At 45.4% G+C, this 27,972-nt stretch overlaps 1 protein-coding gene across 1 annotated transcript; it reads left to right on the top strand.

Moving 5' to 3' along the window:
• Positions 1-88: 88 nt before the first annotated feature.
• On the top strand, positions 89-27,760 carry Slc7a1 (solute carrier family 7 member 1). The gene is made up of 12 exons (XM_090342206.1): positions 89-174; positions 9,920-10,303; positions 13,516-13,674; positions 15,708-15,876; positions 17,871-17,986; positions 18,514-18,736; positions 19,939-20,078; positions 21,854-21,956; positions 23,621-23,838; positions 24,600-24,766; positions 25,124-25,232; positions 25,848-27,760. Exons 2-12 carry the CDS (start codon positions 9,934-9,936, stop codon positions 25,949-25,951), a joined length of 1,878 nt encoding a protein of 625 aa, XP_090198332.1. The 5' UTR covers positions 89-174; positions 9,920-9,933; the 3' UTR covers positions 25,952-27,760.
• Positions 27,761-27,972: the final 212 nt, after the last annotated feature.

Here is a 27,972-nt window from a genome sequence, read left to right as displayed (position 1 = left end):
GCCAGCCAGTCGTATAGGTCTGGAGCCCAAACAGAAATGTCTGACAGCACTTCCTTGCCTTCCAGGAGCTCGAAGTCCCATAGGAGCCTCCAGAGAAAGTTTGACTGAGACCCCCGTGATCCTCAGTGAGAAGAGAGCTTCGTGAGAAAGTCAAGTCCTCTGGGTCTATTCCAGGTACAGTCCACTCTTCATCACCTCAGCAGGAGGAGACCTTCTGTGTTACGAATGTTATCCATTTCAGCCTACCAACTGACAACTTGTCACCCTAAGTCCCTCTCTCTTCCCCTGTTCACCATCTTTTCCTCCCCTCATTTCTGTTTCTGTGATGTTAGGGATGGAACCTAGGACCTTCTAAGCACGCTAAATTCTCCAGTTCTCCCCACTGGATCACACTTCCATCCTATCCTGTGTGTGTGTGTGCGCGCGCGCACATGCGTGCGCATATACATGTCAGTGCATGCCTGTGTGTGCACATGCACGTGCATTTGCACTGGGGATTGATCTTGGTCAGAAGCATTTTTTGGGTACATAGCCAATGACCCTGCCACATGTGAACAACTTGAAACAGGCTGCCCTGGAGTGGGTATTAAGAGGGAGACCGGCAGCCCCCCTTCTCCCATAAGCTCTTGAGATCCAAGGGAGGATTAGCTTATAAGTACATTCCTTGTTTATGAGGATGTTGAAACCTTGTCAGTGGGAACAGAATTGCCAGGTGCAACTTTTCTGAAGACCATAGGAGGAGGAGGAGGAGAAGGAGCAGGAGGAGGAAGCTCTTCATAGGTCAGCTGTTGTGTGCTGGGCCATGCCAACAAGCCTCCAAGATCCCATTCTTAGTGCTTATTTAGTAAAATTGCCTAAATTAGAGTGAGTTCATTCATTCTGCCTGTTTCCTTTGGCAGTACCCTGTCATGTGTGTTTGCATTGTCCTCAGACTATTTGAGAGCATTCGCCTCGTTATCCCAAGATGGGTACTGAGCGGTGACATCCAAAGGGTGTCAACAGTTGGGCAGTACAGGGAAGCCCTTGGGCAGTCTTCAGGCCCAGCCTCTAAACCATGTCTGAATGGGAGCTCACAGCCAGAATCCTGGGCAATTCTCTATCTTGCCTTCCGTCACTTCATCTGAGAAGCGATCCAGACTGGATGGCAGGCATCGCCCTCTAGCATGGACAAGTGCATCGCCAGGAGGTCACATTTCTTGCTTTCTGGTGCTGAGTACCTAGAAGGATGGCACACAGTAGGTGTACCATATTGGTTGTGGAATTGGTTATAAATAGTTGTTTACTTTCTCCTTCCACTCTAGAGAGACAGGTACATCTTGACTTCTTATCATAGCTCATCTAAGACCTAGGACTGTGTGGCCCAGATTAGAGACATAACAGCCATCCGATATATGTCATTTTTTCCTAGGAAGAGAAAATTATTTTCCAACTATTCAACCTTAACCAAGAAAAGAAGTTTCAAGAGGCACTGATTTTTACTCTGTAAGGAACTTAAAGAAAGAGAAGAGTATAAACTCACTTATCATGTAGGAAATATATAAACCATGAGTCATGCATTGCCGAAGCTTAGAACTACTCACTAATTTCCTCCAGTGTCTTTGGGTCAGAAGTCAGAGCATATCGATGGTCCTGGGCTTAGGGCCCACAAAGGTGCAGTCAGGTTGCTAAGCAGGGCACACATATTATGTGGACCCTCCCTCAGCTGTTGGCCAGGTTCATTTCTTCAGTTTGGGCTGACTTGGCTGCCCTGGAATCTGTCTCTGTGCCCAGGAGCATCCTTCTCACAGTGCTACATCTTCCCAGGGTGAGGAACATCAGGCCAGGAAAGAGGCGGGGCTCCTAGCAAGGTGAAACTGATCTCACTCAAGACAGGACATTTCATCACTTGTGAATGTGAAGCAAAGCCTTTTGCTGTAGTTTAGAAAGAAAGCTCTCTAAACTCTAGGCATTCTAAGCTGTTCAGTTTATCTGTGGCTCTACTTGATCCTGTGGTATCTCTTGGACCTGTGGATCATTCGTTTAGATAAGGATTCTGATCTATCTTGGAGGACCCTATTATAGTTTGGCCATTTAGTTTCTGTGCCCTGAAGGAATTTTAAGGAAATCAAATCACATTCTTTCCCCTGTTTGAGGATATTCTCTTAACTGCGTTCCATGTACTACATATCTCATGGTTGAAGTTGAGGACTGAAGACACATTGCATCAGAAGATGTGCTGTTTCTTTCAGCTGACAAATACCTTCCTTTTGCAGTGTGTGTCTGATTTTGGCCACCCTCAAAGTATGGTTGTGAATAGGACAGGAAGGTCTATCATAAAATGTGGCATTTCCGGCACAGGGATTATTTGTGCATGACCTATACTGTGTAGATAATTCCCATGGTAACCAAGCCATGTTGTATGTACCTCAGCCCTGTGAGGGGTGAAAAACAGGATCTGGAATAAATGGCAGGTAAATATGAAAGGTTATGACCTTTGTATGTGTAAAGGTGCTTTATCAGTCTGATTGAAAATATGGAGTCTTTTAACTCCAATTTCCTGCATGGAGAACAGGAGATGTTTTTTTTCCCCCCTATTTCTTCCTACCTTATCCTGTTATACTAAAATAAAATCTTGGCTAAAACTTCAAGATGTATGTATGTATGTATGTATTTATCTATCTATCTATCTTATCTATCTATCTATCTATCTATCTATCTATCTTACTATCTAATGATCAAAGGCAAATGTATTGATTGTTACCAAATAGGAGATGGTTAAACTCTAATGGAACATGTATTACATCTCCCAGGCAGGCCACACCTTGTTAAAATGTTAAGATGTTAGGAAGGGGGTCAGGAATGTGTCCTAGTGGTAGAGTGCTTGTCTAGCATGCATGCATATACTGGATTCGATTCCTCAGTACCACATATGCAGAAAAAGCCAGAAGTGGTGCTATGGTTCAAGTGGTAGAATGCTAACCTTGAGAAAACTCAAGGACAGTGCCCAGGCTCTTGAGTTCAAGCCCCAGGACTGACAGAAAAAAATGTTATGAAAGGAGACTCAACTCACTAAACGCAATAAAAAAAGAACCACTTACACTTACAATCCTAGCTACTCAGGAGGCGGAAAGCTATGGATCACAGTTCAGTGACAGCCTAGGAAAGCCAAATCCAAGAGACTCATAACGAGAGGTGATATTGATTAAGCTGCATTGTACCTAAAACCTGACTTGTGGAATTGAAACCCTTTTGTCTAATTACTTAATAAAATAATTTTGTGCTGGTTCTGGGGCTTGAACTCGGCCTGAGTGTTGTCCCTGAGCTTTTGTGCTCAAGGCTACTGTTCTACTGCTTGAGTCACAGCTTCATTTCTGGCTTTTACAGTGCTTAACTGGAGATAAGAGTAAGAGTCTCAGGGACTTTCTTGACTAGGCTGGCTTTGAACCTCAGTCCTCAAAGCTCAACCTCTTGAGTGGCTAGTTTTACAAGTGTGAGCACCCAGCCTGACATTTTTTTTTCTTTTCCCTCCCTCCCTCCCTCCCTCCTTCCCTCCCCCCCCTCCTGCCATCCCTCCCTCTCTTCCTTCCCTCCCTCCTGCCATCCCTCCCTCTCTTCCTTCTCCTTTTAAGAGAGACTTACTTCCAGTTAATCAGAAACACACACACACATACACACACACACACCAAAAAAACAAAGAGAAAAAAAGCAAAGACATGGCTGAAATCCTAGATCAACCCTGAGTGAAAAAGCTAATAGGGCATTCAGACCCTGAGTTCAAGCCCCAGTACTGACACCTCTCTCCCTCTCCCTGTCCCTGTCCCTGTCCCTGTCCCTGTCCCTGTCCCTGTCCCTGTCCCTGTCCCTCATCCCCTCTCCCCATCTCTCTCTCTCTGCACCTACTATCTTTTGAATAATCTATGAATCATTCCTTTGGAGCTCATGTTCCTGTGCAGACTAATGTAAGAGATAGTTGACTTGTCAGTCTGAATTCCTCATCTGTTCAGACTGAGATTCAGGGAAATACCTAAATATAGCCAGGAATAGGTCAGGCTTGATCTTCTAGTTATAGACTCGTGACTCTTGGTGTTTTTCTAAGTCTAATAAAAAATGACTGACTATCAGCAATTTCATATGGCTCAACTTGATCCTATGTAAGCGCAAATGAATATGTGGTGATTGCTTACAATATACTTGGATTAAGAAAGTGGGGTAGGCACTTGGTATACATAGAAGAAAGAATGTTCTCTGTGCTTCCTGGATCAGCCCTATTTTACATTTTACTTTGGAAATTTCCAAATGTATGAATGTGGAGAAAAGCATAGTGAAACACGATATAACTAATTACCAGTATGTCTCCTTGGTAGACACTTGAGATGAATTGAACTTGCTTTTGTGACCTTGGTCCCTCTCTGTCCATGATTTCATTAAGGAGATTTCCTTCCTGTAATTTACAAGCACTGAACACTCATTATAGAGAAAAAAAAAAGTCAGAATGCAGGAAATAAAGCCCATAATCTTCTCTCTAGAGATAGCTGCCTTCCTCCCTCTTCTCCCAGATAATTCTTGCTCTCCTTTTTGTTTTTAATTGGTCCTGGTCCTGGGGCTTGAACTCGGGGCCTAGGCATTGTCCTTGAGCCTTTTCATTCAAGGCTGGTGCTCTGCTACTTGAACCATACTCTGATTTCTGGCTTTTTTGTTGGTTAACTGGAGATAAGAGCCTCACAGACTTCTATCCCTAGGCTGGCTTTGAACCAAGATTCTCAGATCTCTTTCTCTCCAAAGTAGCTAGGATTATAGATATGAGTCACCCATGTTTTGAGACTTTTGCTTGAAGTGCTGAGGGTAAGATCAGATTCTGAGGTTTCAGAGGGTCAGGCAGTGATACCCTGGGGATGGGGAGAAGGCTGTGGATGGCTGGAGGCAGGAGCAGAAGATACAGACCTTGCTAGACATCAAGGCCCATAGAAGGTTCTAGAAGGCTCTGTACAAAGGTAAATTTCTCGTCTACTGTTTTTGCTTTACAACAGCAATAAATATATAGGCGTTCAAATCAAATTATAGATCACCAGCAATTGAGAGTTGCTTGGTAGTAGCTTTGTTACTAAGGTCTTCACAGGACAGATGCAACACTGTGAAGCTGTGCTAGGCATGTGTAAAAATTCGTGTGGGAAAGGAGGTAGGTGTAGCTCAGTGGTAGAGCATTTACAGCATGTAGGAGGCCTCAGGTTCTAACCCCAATACAGGAAAAGAATCAAAACAATAACTTGAAAGCAATTTCTTAACATCCCTTTTTGTGGCAGAGGGGTGTATTTTAAGCAGACACAGATAACAGGAAGAGAATGTGAGAGCTTCATGTGACACCACACTGTGATCTGATAAACGTGACTGACACTGTACATCTGCTCCCTCCTCTCCCAGATGCCTTTCTGTTTAATCATGATCACATTCACTTCGTAAAGGGCTAACTAGTATTAAGCAAAGAACATGGTTCGACAGCCCCGGCTGTCCAGGGCCTTCCGAGTAAGGTATTTGAGGAGCATGTGGAAGAGCACAGGGATTCCCTGTCTCCCTCTGCCCTGGACTCTGGCAGATCTAGTCCACATTGGTGCTCTTTTCTGGAAAGCATGTTGTGGTCCAGGTAAGGATCAAAAAGCTAGAAGACCAACCCAATGGACGTTCCTGGCAAAGGGCACAGCAAGCCTGGCCATACACTATGAACAGTTTTCTGAGTTTCCTTAAAAAAGCATACAAGGGGCTGGGAGTTTGGCCTAGTGGTAGAGTGCCTGCCTAGCATGCACAAAGACCCGGGTTCAATTGCCCAGGACTGGCAAAAAAAAAAAAAAAAAAAAAAAGAAAGCATACAAGCTCAGTGTCCTCACATGAAGAATAATAACCCAACTGGCCGTGCATGGGCAGGTACACAGTATGTGTGCACATGCACGCGACTCCGTTTTGTTTTGTTTTGTTTTTCGTTTACTTTTTTCTTGAGCTCAGGCCTGAGCGCTGTCCTTGGGCTTTCTCAAGTCTAGAGCTCTACCACTTCAGCCTCAGCACCACTTCCAACTTTTTCTGTGTATGTGATACTGAGGAATCAAACCTGGGTCTTCATGCATGCTGGGCAAGCACTCTCCACGAGGCCAAATTCCTGGCCCGAGGCACCCATCTTAACACCAGTAAATGACTCTCAGAGTGATTCACATCTGTTGGGACTTCAGTACCACTCTCAAGATAAAAGCAGCAGGTTACTTAGATATGATAAATGATTGGAGATAGGAGTCTCACAGACTTCCTTGTTTTGGCTGGCACTGAGCCACTGGCACTTGGGTTATTTTAAGTTTTAACAAGAATCTCCATCTCACTCTAATTTATTATTATAGAATGCTTGCCTTAGGTGGTACCTTCTTAGAATGGTAAATAAAGAAAATCTATTTCTCACAATAATTCTAACTCCAAATCTTTTTTTTTTGCCAGTCCTGGGCTTGGGCTCAGGGCCTGAGCACTGTCCTTGGACTTTTGAGCCTCAGCACCACTTCCGGCTTTTTGCTATGTATGTGGTACTGAGGAATCAACCCAGGTTTTCGTGCATGCTAGGCAAGCACTCTACCACTAGGCCAAACTCCCAGCCCCCTAACTCCAACTTTTAATTCTAGTTATTATCATGGTAAAAGAAGTAAAACAGATTCAGTGGAGGCTCAGAGTCAGCCCAGGCACTAAAGTCCATGAGACTCATCTCCAGTTAACCACCATGAAGCCGGAAGTGATGCTGTGGCTCAAGGGGATAGGGCAATAGCCTTGAGCTGAAGAGCTCAGGGACAGCGCCCAGGCCTAGAATTCAAGTCCCATGACCAACCAAAAAAAAAAAAAAAAAAAACCCAGAGGTATGGAGGTATGGTTCAGGTGTTAAGAGTGCCAACCTTTACGCTCAGGCCTAGAATTCAAGTCCCATGACCAACCAAAAAAAACCCAGAGTATGGAGGTATGGTTCAAATGTTAAGAGCGCCAACCTTTACTAAATAGCCAAGCAATAGTGAATGGCCCTGAATTTGAATATGTGCACACACACACACACACACACACACGCACACGGAAACGGTATTGAGTACTTGGGAAGATACTGAGAAACCATTCATCTGCTAATTTTTGTTTTGTCCTCGGACTCTGGTGCCTGTGATTTTTCCACTCCACTGTTACTCCACAAATAACATTCTTACCTCATTTCCTGCCATTTCCTCCTTGCCTTGCCTCACCCCTCCACACAGGACACCATTTCCTTCCCAGGATCGGGGCTACTAAGACCACCTGTGCCTTCAGAGTACTGTGACATTCTCCCCCCCGCTTCTGCACCAGTTACATTTCCTCATCTGTGGAACAAGGAGATTTCCCTTTCTACCTAAAACATAGATATGTTTTGAGATTTTTCTCTTCTCTAGAGTGTTAAGAGAAACTACAGGAAGAATCACCCACTTTTTCTATGATGACTAATGCAGAGAAGGCTTGAGCCAGGACATAGCTGGGTACTCCAGAGGTGTGGGCAGGCATAGATTTCCCTCCCAATCGATTGTCACCATCAGCACTATTTTGTTTTTCATTTACTTAATGGTGTATGTTAGGACAATAAGACATCTATTAGTGATAGTTGAGTGTGCCATCGCAAATCTGTAATCGGGGCACCCAGGAGGCTAAGGCAGGAGGATTATAAGCTCTTAGGCCAGCGATGCATCCATTATAGTAAGGATGAAAGTGAAGAAACAGCTTATTTTTGTTGTTTAAATAAACTCCCTGAGAATAGATTTATGTCTTACATTGGTGTGCTGCATTAGATGCAAGTAATGAAGCAATGTTTGCACTGCACTTAATTCATATCTTGCTCAGATTTCCCCTGTGGTTCTCAAGCTGTATCTGTCAGTCTGTTATCACAGTCTTTTTTTTTTTTTCCTAGTTTTGGTGTCATTATTGAGGATTAAACTTGGTGCCTCAACACTGTTCCTTATCTAGCTTTTTTCTCCCCTTACAATTAGTGCTCTACCACTTGAGCCACACTGCCACTTCTGGCTTTTTGCTTGGTTGATGTGAGACCAGTGTCAGGTTTTCACCTTTTGAGAAGCTCGGATTTCAAACCTGAGCCACTGGCACCAGGTTCTTTAAGATTCTTCTCCTTGACAGTTTTGAGAAGTGTTGATCAGATATGTTGTAGAATGTCACACATCTGTTACTTGTCTTCTTTTCCTCATGATTGGGCTAAGGTCATGAGTTTTAGGGAGGAATACTATACAACTCAAGTGCCCTTGTGGTCCATCACACTGTCATTGTATCTTGAGCTGTTGATGTTGACCTTGACTGCCTAGCTGAGTCCCAAGTATGTCAAAATTCTCTACTGCATGGTTGCTCTGCTCACCTTTCTGCACTGTGCACTGGAAAGGAAATAGATCCCTGCATCCTCAGGGGTGGCTGCTAGCCTGTTCAGCCTACATGTCATTGCTTCTGTCCACTTGCAAAGGTTTGTCACAAAACTATTGGTGCCAGTAGCTCACACCTGTAATCCTAGCCACTTAGGAAGCTGAGATCTGAGGATTGTGGTTTGAAGCCAATCGGGGCAGGAAAATTCTTTCTTTTTTTTTTTTTTTTGCCAGTCTTGGGCTTGAGCTCAGGGCCTGAGCACTGTTCTTGGACTTTCTCAAGGCTAGAGCTCTAACCACTTGAGCCTCAGCACCACTTCCGGCTTTTTTTCTATGTATGTGGTACCGAGGAATCGAACCCGGGTCTTCATGCATGCTAGGCAAGCACTTTAACCACTAGGCCAAACTCCCAGCCCAAGGGGCAGGAAAATTCTTGAGACTCTTATCTCTAGTTAACCACCAAAAATCTGAGCTTGGAGCTATGGTTCAAGTGATACAGTGCCAGCCTTGACTGAAAAAGGGATAGTACTCAGGCCCTGAGTCCAAACCCTAGTATCTGGAGGAGAGAGAAGAGGGGGCGGGGGGAGCGTGCGAGTGCTTTCCTTGGGTCACAGTTCTCTCTAGGGTCCATGACCTAAAGCCATATGTACCAAGTGACAATGAGCCTGTGCTTACACTCTGTGAGTATGGTTGGTATCCACATTGACATCAAAGAAAGCGCTTCCTGGAAGCCCGACAGTATGAAATGTCTTTACTTAATCATTCAACATTTTTCCACTTCAGCTCCAGCTCTCTGTGTTAACTTAAAAGCGGAAATAACTTAGTCCTTGCATTCAGAGGGTCTTGAAAAAGCATTATCATTACTATTCAAGGCCTCTGCGTTGTAAAGAAGTTACTACTGTTCTGAAGCCAGGTGCCTGTGGCTCTTCAGGAGGCTGAGATGTAAGCATTGAGGTTTGAAGCCAGCTCAGGCAGAAAAATCCATGAGATCCTTATGAAAAAGCCAGAAATAAAGCTCCAGTCTTGAGCAATAAAGCTGAAGGGAAATATCCAGGCCCTGAGTTCAAGCACAAGTACTGGCATGCGTGTACACAGGCACATGTGCGTGTGCATACTCACACACACACCATACACCCACACGCACACACACACGCACACAAGATATAGTTTTGATGGCTTTCTGTTAGTACTTACAGTATGCAGGAAATAGCCTAGGATGTCCCGACAAATCATATGATTGCTGAGTGTGGAGACAATGTATGTCAGTTATTGGCTTGTGTTTTCTTGCGATAGAGCACTTTTGTCTACAGAAGATTCTGGGCCAAGGATTGAAATAGAGAAGCTCAGAGACTACAGAGTCAAGCAGCTGGGTGTATTTCTGAATGCGTTGTTGAGCTCCACAATTGCTGGTTCTCATAACTGCCTTGTAGCAAGAAATGATTATAAGGGATTTCATGAGGTGTTTCAGGAGTGCAGTAAGATGGCATTTGTAGGTGAAGCACGTGGCATAATGAAGCACCTTTGTCCTTTTTCTTTTTCAACAGACGTGCAGAGCACAATGGGGTGCAAAATGCTGCTTAGCTTCGGTCACCAGATGCTGCGACGGAAAGTGGTGGACTGCAGTCGGGAGGAGAGCCAGCTGTCTCGCTGCCTCAACACCTTGGACCTGGTGGCCCTAGGTGTGGGCAGCACACTGGGCGCTGGTGTGTATGTCCTGGCTGGTGCTGTGGCCCGGGACAATGCTGGCCCTGCCATTGTCTTCTCCTTTCTCATCGCTGCCTTGGCCTCCGTGCTAGCTGGCCTGTGCTATGGCGAGTTTGGCGCTCGAGTCCCCAAGACAGGCTCAGCCTACCTCTACAGCTACGTGACCGTCGGGGAGCTCTGGGCCTTCATCACTGGCTGGAACTTGATCCTCTCCTACGTCATCGGTAGGTCCCAAGGCCATGGTAGCCCGAGGCCCATGTCCTCTGTCCCTTGTGTCTTTTTCTACCTCTGAAAGGTACCAGCTGCACCCATGTCCTTCCTGGGAAGACTGAGGCTGGATCTTCCAGGAGGCCTAGTGTGCATTGCTTTTTCACTTATTTTTTTCTGTTCTGTTTTCTTTTCTCTTTGTCAGTTATGGGGTTTGAACTCTCAGCTCAAGGCTTGCACTCTTCTACCACTTTGAGCCACAGTGCCACTTCCAGTTTTCTGGTGGTTAATTGGAGATAAGAGTCTCATGGACTTCTGTGCCTGGGCTGGCTTTGAACTGTGATCCTCAGATGTCTGCCTCCTGAGTAGCTAGGAATTACAGGCGTGAGCTACCAGTGTCCCTTTTTACTTTTTTTTTTTTCCTCTTTTGCCAATCCTGGGCCTTGAACTCAGGGCCTGGTCACTGTCCTTGGGCTTTCTCAAGGCTAGGCCCCTACCACTTGAGCCACAGCACTACTTCTGGCTTCTTCCTATGCATGTGATACTGAGGAATCAAACCCAAGTCTTTGTGCATACTAGGCAAACACTCTACCACTAGGCCAACTGGCCTCCCTTTTACTTTTATGAGTGATTGAGCTGCCTATGGGCTCATTCCTCTGCTCTGTGTCATGTGAGATCAAGCCAGGCCGTTAGAGTCCATTTCTGTTCACTAAAGACTTAGAATTAATAGGAAAGAGTGGCTAGGCTCTGAGTTCAATCCCTAGGACTGGTGTATGTGCGTGTGTGTGTGTGTGCACATGTATACGCATGCCCGCGTGCACACACACGGTAAAAATATTCAATCTTGGGGCCAGGAGTTTGGCCTAGTGGTAGAGTGCTTGCCTAGCATACACAAAGACCCTGGTTCGATTCCTCAGTACCACATACCTAGTAAAAAGCCGGAAGTGGTGCTAAGGCTCAAGTGGTAGAGTTCTAGCCTTGAGAAAACTTCAAGGACACTGAGCTCAAGCTCAGGACTGGCAAAAAAAACCAAACCAAAACAACAAAAACCCCCATAAAACTAAAAAACTCAATCCGACATCTCATTGATTCATCCATTCATTCACAATATCAACAAATGAAATATTTGAGTACACAGTGTGTTTTTTAATGTTCTGAGCTGAGCATTTTGCTAGAAATGAAGGATATGATCAAAGATTATGGCAATCAACTGTTCATAGTGTTTACTAACTAGGGATAGAGGCACAACTAATATGTAAATGGTAAATTTAAATGTGTTGGAGGCTGTAGTGCTAGGATTTAAATCTAGGGCCTTGTGCACATGCCTTACTTCTGAGTACATCTCCAAGTACATAGTTTGTCCAATGACTCTGTCCACTCTCATGGAGAGCCCTAAACTGGTTCCATGGCAGCTTGCTGATGGAGACTTCCATCTCTGCATTGACGGGCCTCTGTTACTTCCCCAGACAGCAGGCAGTGTCAGGTATTTAGGCTTCTGCAGCATCTGCCGAGAGCCAACAATGCTTACTCCATAATAACTTCTAAAATAAAATTCATAGGACCGGAAGCATAGCCTAGTGGTAGAGTGCTCACCTAGCATATACGAAGCCTTGAGTTTGATTACTCAGTACCACATACACAAAAAAAGCTGGAAGTGGTGCTGTGGCTCAAGTGGCAGAGTGCTAGTCTTGAGCAAAAAAGTGTCCAAAGACAGTGCCCAGGCCCTGAGTTCAAGCCCTGGGACTGGTGAAATAAATAAACAAACAAACAAATAAATAAATAAAGGCGCCCCCCAGCCCAACACAACATTAAAACTTGTAACCACAAATGGCAGTCACCCATGGCAATCTCCCAGTAAAAATGAAGTTATTTTAAATGGACTGTTATGCTCCCAGAGGGTTTACCTGAGCATAAAACAAAATAGCATGAAGAGTTGGCTGCTTCTAGACAACAAATAAGTCTTTGCCAGAGTGCTATTTGCCTGTGTGAAACTCATGAATATAATAGGGAAATTTATTCTGATTCTTAGCTACTGGGGAAGAGGTTTTCCTGTCCCACTCTCTTCCTCCAATTTTTTTTCTAAATAAATGATTCAGAAATGCAAAGTGGGGTAGACTGGAAAGAAAGGTTGAAGCAGCTCCTGGCATAGAGACAGGGTGAAACTTGGGATCCTGCTTACACTGAGCTGGCCAATCTGGGAATTCAGTGGGGACAGTACAGTGAGACCATTTTCCCTTATTTGTGGTCTTCATGGGGAGAATTCACAGTCGATTGCTGTTAGGATGCAATGTGGTTAAAGCTTTGAGTTGTTGGGAAAATATTCCACTAGAGATCCAATAGTGAGGTTCAATCATTGTGCTGATCACCTGGCAAGATTCTGTGGGTATCTTAGTTCATGGTCACAGGCAAGTCCCTCTGAGAAGAAAGAAAACGGGTATATGCAGAGATTCGAATTTTAGTGACTTTTCCCAATAAGCAGCCACTATAATAAAAAAATGACATTGAAACAAAACAAAAACAATGACTTGTCTTCAGCATTGGAGTGTTTCTCCAGAGGTAACTATTATTTTGTAAAACTTCTATTTTGATACATATGCATATGTATCGTTTTAAGTGTATATATATGTACATCTATTTGGATGCTTCTCCAGTTACAGTGGATTATATCCAAATGAACTCAATCAAGGTGAACATATCAAGCCAGGCTGGTGATATATCCTAACATTTGAGAGGCTGAAACAGGAGAATCATGAGTTTTGAGTCCAGGCTCATCTCAAACAACTGGCAAAAAATGAAAATATCAGAAGCAAAAGTGCAGCCTTCAAGCATCTAAGATTTTGTAGTAGTGCTTCCACGTTTCCCAGTCAGAACTGTAGAGCTGTCAGGAGCTGTCACTGCCGCTGGCAGTGAAAGATTGTATCAGTATTGCTGGTTCTGGAAAAGATCTAAATTCAGAACTCAGTGTAATTTATCTACTGACTGCACATTGCTTTTCACTTCATTGTGGGGGATGGGGGAAAGGGCGAGTCATTAAGATTGAACTTTCAGTCAAGTTTCCCCCTTGTAAACCAGGATGTATAGTACAGACACTACACAGAACACCATGCAGTCCATATATAGGGATCGGGGTACGTCATCAGAGCACTGTGTGGATGCTGCATGTGCAGGGCTCACTGATGAGGACCTGGGTTGACCACTCCTTCACTGGCTGCCATGTGTCCTGTGGCAGGTACGTCAAGTGTGGCAAGAGCCTGGAGCGCGACGTTTGATGAGCTCATAGGTAAAACCATTGGCGACTTCTCCAGAAAGCACATGGCCCTCAATGCTCCTGGTGTGCTTGCTGAAAACCCTGACATATTTGCTGTGATTATAATTCTCCTCTTAACAGGTAAGGCACGTGTTGAAAGAAATCTAGTTCAAGCATGGGTCTTCTTCCTCACTATCCCCTCCACTTTTTTTTTTTTTTGGTTCTGCTGGGTACAGAACCCATGGCCACAATCGCCCATGCCATGTTAGTGCTGTGCCACTGTAACATGCCCCAAGTTCTTTCTAGTTTTTGTTGGGTCTCTTTAACCCCTTCCCTGTTTTGTTTGTTTGCTTTTGTAATGCACCGGACACTTCATTTATTTGTTTCTATTCTGATGGCTTCTTGTAGTGCACACAGCATTGACCAGTAGCTGTTGAGATCTGGGTTCTTTACAGAGTGTGATTTTGTTAGCACTGAAGATCCTTTGAATCTGTGACCCAGGAATTAAAAAAAAAAATCCTTTTGAATCAGCAGTTCGCCATTTGGAACTCTGCTTCAGACACTAAGGTGTGTCTGGGCAGTGAAAGGAATCTCAGCCACATGGGCTCATGTCTGTCATCCTAGCTACTTAGAAAGCAGAGATCTGAAGATCAGAACTTCCATCTGAGGCAAGAAAGTCTGTGAGATTCTTGCCTCCCATTGCCCAGAAAATTCTACTGGATCTGTAGCTCAAATGATAGAGTGCCATCCTTGAGCGAAATAAGCTAAGAGATAGTGCCCACGCCTTGAGTTCAAGCTCCATTATTGATGCACATGCATGCACACCCCCCAAAAAAAAGAACGATTTTTTTTTCATACCATCAACCATCACACATTTTCAAGAGTTGTGGTTTTAGACTCCTTAACTTGTAGGTACTTCTTGCCAGTGGCTGTTTATTCTGTCTAAATCTTGGCCACTGTTTGGTTTTTTTTCTTCCTGAGGAACATTAGTAGCTACATAAGAAGCTGAAGAGCAGCTCTTAGACAAGCTTTCAAAAACAACATTACTTTATACACATTTAACAGAAATAATCTCCCTCAGAGTCAATACTGGCAGTATTTCTTATCTGCTGGCAAAGACATGCATCAGAAAGTAAGTTTGAACTACTGTAGTGAGATTTTCATTTTCTTAAAAATGAGAGGGAAGGACACTAAAGAAAACACGTATTAGAGTATGATAGTGCTGTCCCTTTGTGATTAATTACTCCATTCTCTTCTAGTATCTACATTTAAGTATTTTAAGATATATAAAAAGGCAGCCAGGCTACTGGTCGTTGATTCATGCCCACAATCTTAGCTACTCAGAAAACTGAGATCTAAGGATCATGATTCCAAGTGAGATGAAGCAGAAAAGTTTGTGAGACTTTTATCTTTAAATAACCCAATGACTTGCATCTTAAGAACCCCACTGCATATATCGTGAAAACCTTAAGATGGCCCTGCATGCGCCTCATACACAGTACATTCGTGGGGTTACTGTGCCAATTCACCACTTGATGGTTTTTATTGTTGTTTTGTGCTTTGACAGTTTTTTTTTTTATACACACTGAATTCCAGGAGGAACTGATGGAGATTTGTTAGTTCTTCCAAGACCACAAGTAGCTGCTACCGCCAACATGACTAATATCCCAAAGTATATTTGGGATAATTTCCTCATCTGAAAAACTCCCATCCTACCAAGAACTTGAGCCAAGTGACTTCTGCTTAGAGGAAATCGAATTCAGCTATAGAAGATGGCTTTCCTGTAATGTCTTTCCCAGAGCGGAAGCAGCTTTGTATGGGGGTCCAAGGCCCTGAATCCTATGCCCCGGGTCCTTGTTTGTTCTCCACAGGAGGCGGGGACTGTATTCCAGACCTCTGCAGCTCTTTATGTCCTGTAGGTGGCACCTCAGTTCCTGAGGGGACCCAGAACCTCCGCTCAGATAGCTAATGGGCTATTTAGATCCTTGCTCCTAAGGAGAAGGTGAATTCAGTCCTATTCCAGAGGCCCTCAGAGATCTTTGGAGGCTCAGTGCTTTCTCTTTTTTATTCCCTTCGTATCCTGGCTCTTGTCCCTGTCTCTTCCTCATCCTGGAAAGGACTTAGTCTGATATGTACATAACTTTTCTGTTTGTACTTTTTTTTTTCCCTTTTAGGAGTTTTAACTTTTGGTGTGAAGGAGTCAGCGATGGTCAATAAAATATTCACCTGTATCAATGTTCTGGTCCTGGGCTTCATCATGGTGTCAGGAATTCTGAAAGGATCCCTTAAAAACTGGCATCTCTCCAAGGATGATTTCTTGAATATATCTGGCTGTGAGAATAAGTGAGTTCTTTCTTCTGTTTGTGGCATATGGCAATTCTCTCCATGCTTGGCATTTAGTATCTTGTCTCAGTCAGGAAATGTAATTGGTGAGGATAGCATTACACCTTTTTGGGGAGGCGGGGTGTCTTATCATGGGGCTTGGACTCAGAGTCTAGGTGCGGTCCTTGAGCTTTTTCACTTAAGGTTAGTGCTCCATCACTTTGAACCACAGAACCACTTTTTCTGCTTAGGCTGTTTTGAACCATGACCCACAGATCTCAGCCCCTGAGAAGCTAGGATTATAGGCCCTGAGAAGCTAGGATTATAGGCCCTGAGAAGCTAGGATTATAGGCCCTGAGAAGCTAGGATTATAGGCCCTGAGAAGCTAGGATTATAGGCGGGAGCCACCAGCACCCAGCACATATGTGTATCTTTAAGGTTTGATACATTTTGTTAGGTAATTTTGTTTTGCTTTGTTAGTGCACAGTGGCTGTGGGTGGAAGGTATTGTTATTCTTGTTTTGTTTTGACATTGAGAGGGTCTTATTACCCCATGCAGGCTGACTGGAGACTCTGTGACTCTAGGGGCTTAGCCTCTTGAGTGCTGGGATTACAAACGTGCACCATCATGCCCGGCATATATGTTTTGTATGTTTAGAGTTTACATTAACGTTTATTCCCATCAAGTAGACATACAGTGTATGATAGGAAAGGAATTTGGGAAAACAAAATCCTCATTCTGAATACAAATTGTTCATAGTTCAGGACTGTTGTCAGGCTCCTTGAGCAATCTGCTTCTCCTCATACTTGGTTATATGATTGCTACAGGTGCCTTTTTTCATTATCACAGCAGACTTGGGAGGCTGAGATCTGAACAAATCCACAACTTGGGAGTGACTCAAGTAATAGAGAGCCAGCCTTGAGCAAAATAGATCTTTTTTTTTGTTGTTGGTCCTAGGGCTTGAACTCTGGACCCAGGTGTTGTCCCTGAGCTCTTCAGCTCAAGGCTAGCGCTCTACCATGTTGAGCCACAGCACCACTTCTGGCTTTCTGGTGGTTAACTGGAGATAAGAGTTTCTCACGGACTTTAGTGCCCAGATTGGCTTTGAACTTCGATCCTCAGCCTCCTGAGTAACTAGGATTACAGGCACGAGCCACTGGCATCCAGCATTATGTCTTTTAAAGAAATCTTTGGCAGATTTTCTGTTGAGTCTTAGTGTTCCTGGATGCATAATAAATAGTATCCAATTTTGTCTGCAATTCTATTTTCAGTAAGGGGGAAAAAGTAAAATTACTGTGATATAAAATAGAGATACTCCTGAGGTCTTCATTTACAGTGGTAGCTTTCTTTAGTGATGTCTCAAGCCTCACATTGAGTAGCCTAGGATAGTGTGGCGTCCATCTCCCCCCCCCACTCCCTGCCTGACCAGCACTGCCCTGTTAGCACAAACATGTCCCAGATGTTCCCAAGGGGAAAGGAGAATAGAGTATACCCAGGCTTCTACGGATAAGACCTGGGCACAGCCCTCTGTGTGCAGTCTATTGTTGAAAGGCAGAGTGGACACATGTAGCTGCAAGGGAGGCTGTCACACTTAGCCATCACACAAGCCATGCACTCGGGAGGACCAGGTGTCCATTCCCTCCCCTCAGCTCACCAGTCAGTCCTCAGGCAGTGGTGTCACTGCAGAGTAGAAACAGTGAAGTGTTAGAGTCCATGCCTGAAAATCCCCTGATGGTACTAATAGGTAGTTATGAGCAGTGCACCTGGTTGCCAGCTTCCTGAAGTCTTGGGCAGGAGCTTGTAGGAAGATCCCATGCGTTGGGGGTCTTCTTTTTGAACCCCTACTTCCTAGTACCTGACTCCTCCTTACCAGTCTCTGTAGCAGATGCTTCTGGAAGAGCTAGTTGTCAGAGCCATCATGGTACCATCACTTTATCTTCCAGAAGGAAATGCTGTTCTTTAGAAGGGACTGAACAACAGATAACTTGGGTTTTGACTGTGGCTCTTCTTTCTAGTGATACCAAAGCACTGGGTAATGGAGGATTCATGCCATTTGGCATTTCTGGCATCCTGTCAGGAGCTGCCACCTGCTTCTATGCCTTCGTGGGATTTGACTGCATCGCCACCACAGGTAGCTTCTTTCCTGGCCCATGCCCTTGCTCCCCTGCCACACAGGTGGCGCTCACAGTCCCCGTTGCCACTTTCCAATTGCTACTCTCACATTGGAGTGGCTTGTAGATTTCTAGCTTCCCGCTAGTCTCCCTTCCCTCCTTTAGCATTTCCCCAAGAGCCAGTGCTGAGGGGAAGCTGCATTGTGCCTGTGACTAAGGGCTGTGATGTTGGAGTGAGACCATAACAACATGGCTGTGGCCTGATTTCCTATCTATACCCTCTGGGGTAAAGGAAGCCATTGAGAATAGTGTCATCTGGTGCATTTGAATAGACACACCGCCCTCAGCTCTCCCAGATTTGCACTGCCAAAAGCAATAAGTTTCTCCCTTAGCTGAGAATGCCATCTTGTATTTGAGAGCCCCGTTGTCATGGAAGGCATACGACCCTGCAGCTGGGCTCTGAGGACAGCCATTGGTGCCCATGGGCTCCTTCAGGAATGCGAGTCCTCTGCCAGTCCGTGCTCCGACTGACTCTCTGCTGCTCTAGGTGAAGAAGTCAAGAACCCCCAGAAGGCCATTCCGATGGGCATTGTCGTATCCCTCCTGATTTGCTTCATCGCCTATTGTGGGGTCTCAGCTGCCCTCACTCTCATGATGCCCTACTTCTGCCTGGATCCAGACAGCCCATTGCCTGACGCATTTGAGCACATGCAGTGGGAAGCTGCGAAGTATGCGGTGGCTGTGGGCTCCCTCTGTGCGCTGTCTGCCAGGTGAAGAAAGGGTGTCTTTGGGGTGTCTACATAGAGGTCTGACCTTACTGGGAGGGAGGGAGCCTATGTAAACCAGGAAGCAAGCATGTAGATCAATCGCTAATATATATTCCTTTTCCCCTGAATTCAGACCAACATCCTCACTCTGACTGTGTGGCCACCTCCTTTTTTGTTTTGTTTTGTTTCGGTTGGCTGTGGGGCTTGAACTCAGGACCTGGGCAAGGCTATTGTTCAGTCACTTGAGCCACAGTACCACTTTCCTGGGCACTGTCCCTGAGCTCTTTTTGCTGAAGACTAGAGCTCTACCACTTTGAGCCACAGTGCCAATTCTGGTTTTCTGAGTGGTTCATTGGCGATAAGAGTCACACAGGGACTTTTCTGCCTGGGCTAACCTTAAACAGTGGTCCTCATATATCAAGACCTGAATAGCTAGGATTACAAGCTAGGATTACTGGCACCTGGCTACTTGGTTTTCTTTGGTAAGTTTTTTGCTTTTTGTTGTGCTGATTTGTTTGCTTTTGTATGTATATCTATGGTTACATAGGTATACTCAAAGCCTTGGCTTTTTTTTTGGCCAGTCCTGGGCCTAGCACTGTCCTTGGGTTTTCTTATTGCTAGTGCTCTTCCACTTGAACCACACACCACTTCCAGCTTTTTCTGTGTATGTGATGCTGAGGAATTGAACCCTGGTCTTCATGCATACTAGGCAAGCACTCTACCACTAGGCCAAACTCCTGGCCCAAAGCCTTGGGTTTTTTGTTGTTGTTTTTTTTTTTTTTGCTCACGGCTGGTGCTCTACCACTTGAGCTATGCTTCCAGCTTGGCCTTTTAATGGTTAACTGGAGATAGGGTCTAATGGACTTTTCTGCCTGGCCTAGCTTTAAACCTGAATCACATGGGCCTTAGCTTCCTGAGTAACTAAGATTACAAGATTACTAAAGCATGAGCCACTGGCACCCAGCTCACGTGCTACTTTGCATGAGCTGTTACCCTTTGTCTATCTCGGTTCACACGAATATGCTTTCTCTGGGGTTTGTTATTGAGTGCTGAGTCTTAGAGCCATTGGGCATCATATAGAACCAAGGAAGCATTTCTTGGTGAGGAAAAGGCACCCAATCCGCAGTAGTGAAATATGGTCACATAGATGTCCTTGTGACTAGGAAGCCAAGTTCCACTCACACTTTTTTCTTTCCTCCATGCAGTCTTCTGGGCTCCATGTTCCCCATGCCCCGAGTTATCTATGCCATGGCTGAAGATGGACTTCTATTTAAATCTTTGGCCAAAATCAACAGTAGGACCAAAACACCAATAATTGCAACAGTAGCCTCAGGTGTCGTTGCTGGTAAGTATTGGAATTCACTTCTCATCCCAATATTTAAGAATCATTCCCAGGGAGACATCGAGACATCGTCACTTACCTTGAATTGTTTGCGTCTAAGAGAAATTTTTTAACTGACTTATTTTTTCCTTTTCATCACTTTATTTTTTTTATGAAAGTGTGGTTCAAATGGTAAAGCACCAGCCCTGAGTGCTGAGAGCATAATGCCCTCAGTTCAAGCTCCAGTACTGGCACACGCACCAAAAAAGAAAAAAAGAAAAAGAAAATGTTCTTTAAGTAGTTGTGTAAAGGGATCTTAATTCAACATGTCAGGCTAAGTATAAGTCTTGATCATTATCATTCTGCTCCCATATCTCCCAACCTTACTCACTCCCTCAAGTGACCTCGTTGTTACTTAAAATTTTAAAGTGCTTGTGCATACTAAATAAGAGAAATACCATGGAGTGACATCTAGCACAAAGCATGCATTTAATTCTTTTTTTTTTTTTTAAGACTTTTTAAAAAACCCTTCCCTGTGAAGGATTTTCACACAGAAAGGAGAAGAAAGAGCTCATCTTTCCCTGCTCATCTGTCTGATTTAGGAGGACTTCTGAGAGTCCTGGGGCACCAAACTTGCCTTCCTCCACCTCTCCATCCATAGCATCCACACATGTGTCTTTGGGAAAATACTCTCTAGAAGACTGGGGACTTTGTTCTGCTTTAGATCACAAGAACTTCGTGACTGGCTTGCTCTGAACTAGCACTGTTCTGCAGGAAGGAAAGGGAGGGAGGGCGGGAGAGAGGAAGGAAAGATGGAGGGATATGATTACGAGTCGGCATAGTGTTGAAGAAATCAACTCAACTCAGTCATAAGGTCCTGACTCTTCCACTTACTAGCTGTGTAACCTTAGATAACTCTTCTAACGTCCTAACAGAAATGTCTCCATGCATTATGTAGGAATGGAATGGCTTGGGAAAATGTCATGAGAATCAAAGGAGACTATACGTTTTATTACCTTTTACAATACTTTCATTAGAAATGTTAATTCTTAGTACCATCTCTCTTTTTTTTGCCGGTCCTGAGCTTGGGCTCAGGGCCTGAGCACTGTCCTTGGACTTTCTCAAGGCTAGAGCTCTACCACTTGAGCCTCAGCACTACTTCCGGCTTTTTTTCTATGTATGTGGTACCGAGGACTCGAACCCGGGTCTTCATGCATGCTAGGCAAGCACTTTAACCACTAGGCCAAACTCCCAGCCCACCATCTCTCTTTAAAAGTTTTTAATTATCATTATAGAGGTGGTATGCGTTACGTTACATGTCAGGAAGAGGTCATTCCTTTTTGGGGGATGTCCCTCCTTTCTTTGAGATTAGTATCATTTTTTGAGGACTGTAGGGATTTTTGTTCATGTTTTTTTATTTGTTTTTGTTTTTGGTGGCAGTCCTGGGGCTTGAACTCAAAGCCTGGATGCTGTCCCTGAGCTTCTTTGCTCAAGGCAAGTACTCTACCACTCAATCCAGAGATCCACTTCCAGCTTTTTGCTGGTTAATTGGACTGACTTTCCTGCCTGGGCTAGCTTCAAACTTCAGTTCTCAGATCTCAGCCTCAGTCCTGTGCAGCTAGCTTTACAGGCATGAGTCACCAGCACCCGACTCTAAGTATGTGTTTTAACTTCTGAGTGTGTGTTTCTTGGGCAGTGTCTTCCCATGGGGAGAGGGGAGTAAAAAGCAACAGTTTCTGTGTTCTCTCTGGATCACGGATGCTGGTGTGTGTAGATCCTGACACATGTCTCCTCCCCAGCTGTGATGGCCTTCCTCTTTGACCTGAAGGATCTGGTTGACCTCATGTCCATTGGAACGCTCCTGGCTTACTCTTTGGTGGCTGCCTGTGTGTTGGTCTTACGGTACGTATGCTCTCCTGGGTTCCATCTTCACCATTAATTGTAGGTGCAGCAGTGTAGGTGCTTTATATATGATTATATATAGTTATATGTGTGCATAACCATTTATATGGCCTAACTTTATAATGGTTCACATGATCTAACTTTTGCATTGGTGATAGCTTTGTTGAGGGGTGCTCAGGAGAGGGTGGAATATGGTTCAGAGCTTGTTGGGAGCATGTTCTCAGAGTCAGGAGAGGCCCCCCACCTCCACTATCATTTATCTGTTAGCTGTGGGCAGGCCAAAGAGCTTAGCCCAAGTGTTGGGTTTGGCACTTGGGAAAAGAAATTTTGGAAGGTTTAGGGTAATGACTGCAGCTGGTCCAAATTCTTGGGACAGTGGTTGGTCCCTAGTGGGCACTGGGTAAATCCAGAGTCTGTGAAACTCAGCGGGTTGCCTCTACCTGGTTAAACTGTGCTGGGAAATAAATCCTATAGTGTGGTGTGGGGTGCTTTAGCTTAGTATTTAGGGAGACTTTTTAGGTTCTGGCTGTTTCCATCTTGAGGGCAGTGGTGTTCTCACCCAGTCCTAATCCCCTCTTGGGCTTCAGTTCAGCTACCCTTCTCTGTGAGAGCACATGGCTCACTTTGGGAATGTCCCAAATGGCATTCATGGTGAGCACTGGCGTTCATGGGGATTCTATGTAGTGTTAGTCACCCAGCAAGGCTCCTCCTCCTCCTCCTCCTCCTCTTCTTCCTCCTCCTCCTCCTCCTCCTCCTCCTCCTCCTCCTCCTCCTCCTCCTCCTCCTCCTCTTCTTCTTCTTCTTCTTCTTCTTCTTCTTCTTCTTCTTCTTCTTCTTCTTCTTCTTCTTCTTCTTCTCCTTCTTCTTCCTTATTTACAAGCCTTCCTCCCTTCCTCCCTCCCCCCTCTCAGATTCTTTATGCTGTTTTTACATGTATTTGGCAATGTGTTACAAACATTTGCACCTGCTTTCCCTTCCCTACTCTATTTTTTAAAGTATTCAACAGTTAATTTGCATGTACCCTTGTTGTGTGAAACCTAAGATCTGTTTCTGCTGCTTTGCCTTCCTGGTGGCTCAGTGCTTTCTTAACTGAGCTCAGTTGCATAAGTGAATGGGTACAAAAGTGGTTAAATCTATTTTCATGCTCATTCTTAGAATTTCTTATACACATAACAGCTCAAAATCACACTTAGTTCATTTTGCCTGGCAAGATAAGGGATCCCATTTAACATAAATGCTTCACTTGCAGGCAGCTTTTGTCTTAGAAATTATGCTCCAGGTTCTGTTCTTCAGTCTAGTCCGTAGTTACTTCAAGGCATTCACGTTTTAAGTTACACAAACAGAAGCTGTTAAATCCATCAGCCTCTTGCTCGACACCAAACAGGACTCTGGTGGTAGTGCTTTTTAATTCTGTCATTCACTTGATCTTGTGGGAAGTGACGTAGTACTTAGTACCACTGGGAAAGAGCAATCTTCTGGGTGTATTCCCCTGGACTGTCTCATAATAGAGACATCTGCCTGGAAGCAGAAAATCTCAGGTCTTCTCTCTGTACATCCCTTCCAGTGCTCAAGGTTCGGCCTACCTCTAAAGTCTGCTGAGCACTTGAATTAGTGCTTAATGAATATAGGGTCTGTGGGTCACACATGGTGCATCTTTTTTGCAGATACCAGCCAGAGCAGCCTAACTTGGTATACCAGATGGCCAAAACTACAGATGAACTTGATCAAGTAGACCAGAACGAGCTGGTGAGCACCAGTGACTCCCAGACGGGCTTTCTACCGGAAGTGGAAAGGTTTTCTCTGAAGGCTCTATTCTCACCCAAAAGCAAGGATCCCACCAAATTCTCTGGATTAGTCGTGAACATTTCAGCCAGTCTCATGGGTAAGTGTTTGCCTCTTCCTTGTAAAGGGTTGAGGATCTTGCTTGTTGATATTGTGTGGTTTTTTTGCTTTTTTGTTTTGCCATTCCTGGGCTTGAGCTCAGGGCCTGAGCACTGTCCCTGGGCTTTCCTCAAGGCTAGAGCTCTACCACTTAAGCCACAGCACCACTTCTGGCTTTTTTCTACGTATGTGGTACTGAGGAATTGAACCTGGGTCTTGGTGCATACTAGGCAAGCACTCTACCACTAGGCCAAACTCCCGGCCTCTGTTTTTTTTGTTTTTTAATCATGGGGATGAGGTATGGGAAACTTGCCATGGACCAGTATGTCTATCTGTCTGCCTGGCTCTTCTTCCCTCCCTCTCTCTCCTTCCCGCTCTCCCCCTTCTCACTCCTTTTTTGTTCTTTTTGTGTGTGTGTGCTGGTACTAGGGCTTGAACTCAGGGCGTGGGTACTTCCCCTTAGGTTTTTTTTGCTCAAGGCTGGTGCTCTTACCACTTTACCATAGCCCCACTTTCCATTTCGTGGTGGTTAATTGAAGATAAAAGTCTCACAGACTTTGGTGCTCGGGCTAGCTTCGAACTCTGATCTTCAGAGCTCCGACTTGAGTAGTTAGGATTACAAGCATGAGCTACCAGTACCCAGCTGTCTATGATGCAGGATATAATCTCCTCCAGACAGGATTTGGGGAGAACTGGGGCTACTTGTGTGAGAATTTGAGAAATGGTTGTGTTTACCTTCCCCTCCCTCTGTGTCCCCCTTAGCCATTCTTATCATCATCATATGCATTTTGACTGTGCTTGGGAGAGAGGCGCTGGCTAGTGGCACAGTGTGGGCCATCTTGGCAATCTCAGGATCCACCCTCCTCTGTGTCATAGTCACAGGCATCATCTGGAGGCAGCCTGAAAGCAAGACCAAGCTCTCATTTAAGGTGAGCGGTTCTGCCCAACAGCCCCACGTGAAATCTCCTGGTGGGTCCTCGGGGTGGTCCCCTCATGCTGACTGTGGACTCAGCCAGGCTGGGGGCCCCTGGCAAGTGAGAGTCCTTCCCTCTGGCTCTCATTGGGTGGGGCACACTTCTTCCAGGGGGCAGTGTCTGTCTAGGTAGCTCTTGTGTCATTTCCAAGTTTGGAAACAAGGAAGACACATGGTTAGATTACACCCATTCGTGCAATTGTCCAAGCTTAAAAGAAAAAGAAAAACTAAGGGTGTTTGTGTGTGTGGTGGGGAGGTGTTGAGTTTGTCACCTCTTGTCAGACCTGATGTCACCTGTTGCCTCTCTCTGCAGGTGCCCTTTCTTCCTGTTCTCCCCATCCTCAGCATCTTTGTGAACGTCTATCTCATGATGCAGCTGGACCAAGGCACATGGATCCGCTTTGCAGTGTGGATGCTCTTAGGTATGGTGGGGTGTGTGTGTGTGTGTGTGTGTGTGTGTGTGTGTGTGTGTGTGTGTGTGTGTTGACACTATGGCTTGAACTCAAGGTCTGGGCACTGTCAGCTTTTTCACTCAAGGCTGGTTCTCTGCCATTTGAGCCTCAACTCTACTCCTGACCACTGGCACCTGGCAGGGGCTTTGCCATAATGGCTTCTCTGCTCTCCGAGCCTCTGGAGGTTACTTACTCATTGGTTAATGTCTTAGCAACTTCTTCATTCCAGATATGACACATGTACCAGCGGTTTCAGTGCTATAAATTGCCCAATAGGCTCTGAGAGTGTCCCTCCCCCCTTTTTCATTGAATAGGTCATTTTCCACACTAGTCATTGCCCTAGATGGGATACTGAGTTACTGCTACGAACGCCCCATTTACTCTTGGTGGGACATCTAGCGATGTCTGCCCTCAGTCTCCCAGAGGGTTCCTGTGCTGACTGACCATAGTGTTTTCTCCTTAGGCTGGCAGCTCTCTTGTTTCTAACATGAGGTGACCAGCATGCAAATTTTACGGCCTTCCCATCAGCCGGGGGCAGGACAGCCATGCCTGCTAGTCACATCTCTGCTCTGCTCTTGATTGCAGGCTTCACCATCTACTTTGGCTATGGATTTTGGCACAGTGAGGAAGCATCCCTGGCTGCTGATCAAGCAAAAACACCGGACAACAACTTGAATGAGTGCAAGTGATGTGTAGGCCCACCCACAAGAGGTCAAAGCAGCTCCAGGATTGGCTGTAGACAACTAGGAAGCATCTCACACTCTACTGACAGGAACCATCTATATCCCCAAAGGTTGCCAAAGGTGCAATTAATTGAACTGCAGCCTCTACCACAGCTTGCGTGGCATGGCCAGACTTAGCCCTACAGCCAGCTCACAAGGCTCAGGTCACCTCTGGACAACTCCCTGGCCAACTTGGCTATACCTGGCCACGTGTCTCCTCTTTCCCTCTGAACCAAACACAGCCCATCCCAGCCAGCTGGGTGCCTTGTTCCTGCAGCCCCAGGCAGATGGAGGCCACTCCTCTCTCCCTGAGAAACAAGACTCCCTCCTTGTTGCCTTCCTATTGCAAAATATACACACTCCAGACCCTCATGCACCACCTCCCCCAGGGGTGACAGCCAGCCACAGAATCAAGAAGAATACCAACAAGCACTGTGTCCTGGCCTGGTCCACCCCAGAGCCATGTGATGACAGCTCACCTAAAGAGAAGGGCTGGCCTATTTTCCCATCCCTGCTCTCTGTGCTGCTTTCTGGTGGGATTATTACAACTAAGCCTCTTCCATGGCTCAAGATGGGCCCTGTGCGCCAGCGTTGAATCTCAGGCTCTTCATGGGAGTCCAGCATCAAGTTGGGGCCAGACTGGCATGTGTGCACATAAACCAAGGGACATTGTCTAGGCCCCAGTCCGTTCCTGCTGCTTCTGCCATGTGTCCCTTGTGTCCCTTTGGGCTCTGTGTATCCTGAGTAACTGGAACATGAGACTATTGATGTTAGACGACCTCACACTGGCAGAGTTCAGAACTCTAGTTTCTGTGAGCCTTTACCATTCACGAAGACTTACCCCTGATTCTTGTGCATCAGTCTCTTGGGTCTTACAAAGTTCTCAAGACAGGTGCAAGCACAGTCGGGGATGAGATAATGCTCAATGGTCAGTGTCTCCCCTGAAATGAAATCGAACCCGCCTGTTAGCTGCTGTGAATCACTCCCCCAGATTTTGGGACTTCAGATCAGCTTGGGAAATGGCCAAATCATTTGTGACCTCGTTTGTGGTTCAGGGCACGTGGTCCACATGAGAGATGTCCTGTAGTCCTCTTGCTGTCCTTTGGTCTTCTCACTCAAGGCAAGATGTGACCATGCCCTGGGCCTCCTTCCTCATGAGTCCTAGGGCCCTGTGGGACTTACCATGTCCTCCCACACGCCCCCTGGCCTCCACTGCAGCTTGGGGTGCAGCTTATGGCCAGCACCAAGACTGGACAAGACTGATCTCACTAACATGTAGAATGTCAGTTTGTCCGGTGGGTTCCAGGACGAGTGGGTAGGCAGTTTAGAAGCTCCCAATGTGCAAATGATGTTTTTGAAGCCCCTCCCCTTCCTTCCCCAACTAGATAGAAGCTTGATTAACTGATAAGTTGTCTGCCCTCCCCGCTCTAGGAACTCCTTGAACAGCAATGCAAAAAATTAGTGATCTTGGGAACTGGGGTGTGTCAGTTGTAGAATGTTTGCCTAGCATGGGTTTCAAACCCAGCACTGCTACCCCCCTCCCCCCCTAAATAAATGAACTAGTTGAAAGGCTGGTTTAGGTTAGCCAGAGGCCAAGTACTGGGCCCTGATGACCTCTGAGTGCTTTGTTCTAAAAAGCCCAGAGTGTATTCCAGAGGGAGTAGCATCTGACCAATCCATTCCCCCCAAACGCCTGGGTTTCCAAAGAAAGGTATTTAAATGTATGTAGATTGGTGCTGTAAACTATTTTGATAAATATTAACTTATTTTGTTGGGGTTTGGTTGTCTTTTGTCTTCTTAGAACCTAGTCTCCATTTGCTGGATTTCTTTTCATTATTTTTAACTTAGGAGAAGAGAACTTGAAGGGGCTGAGAGGTGGGGGGCTCAATTTTTTTTTTCACCTTTCCCTTTGTGTTTTTTGCTGGCTGAAATGATCCCATTCAAGATGACAGTTGTGGACAGCTGATATTTCAGCTCACACCCTGCAC

The sequence above is a fragment of the Megascapheus bottae genome, chromosome 11 (assembly GCF_031878675.1).
Source record: "Megascapheus bottae isolate mThoBot1 chromosome 11, mThoBot2.hap1, whole genome shotgun sequence".
Taxonomy (NCBI): domain Eukaryota; kingdom Metazoa; phylum Chordata; class Mammalia; order Rodentia; family Geomyidae; genus Megascapheus; species Megascapheus bottae.
This window is presented reverse-complemented; position numbering and strand designations above follow the sequence as displayed.

Coding starts and splice junctions, on each gene's coding strand:
- Slc7a1 (XM_090342206.1), top strand. CDS start 9,934: ATGGGGTGCAAAATGCTGCTTAGCTTCGGTCACCAGATGCTGCGACGG. Junction 21,957..23,620: donor GCCTGTGTGTTGGTCTTACG/GTACGTATGCTC, acceptor TCTTTTTTGCAG/ATACCAGCCAGAGCAGCCTA. Junction 25,233..25,847: donor TGCAGTGTGGATGCTCTTAG/GTATGGTGGGGT, acceptor TCTTGATTGCAG/GCTTCACCATCTACTTTGGC.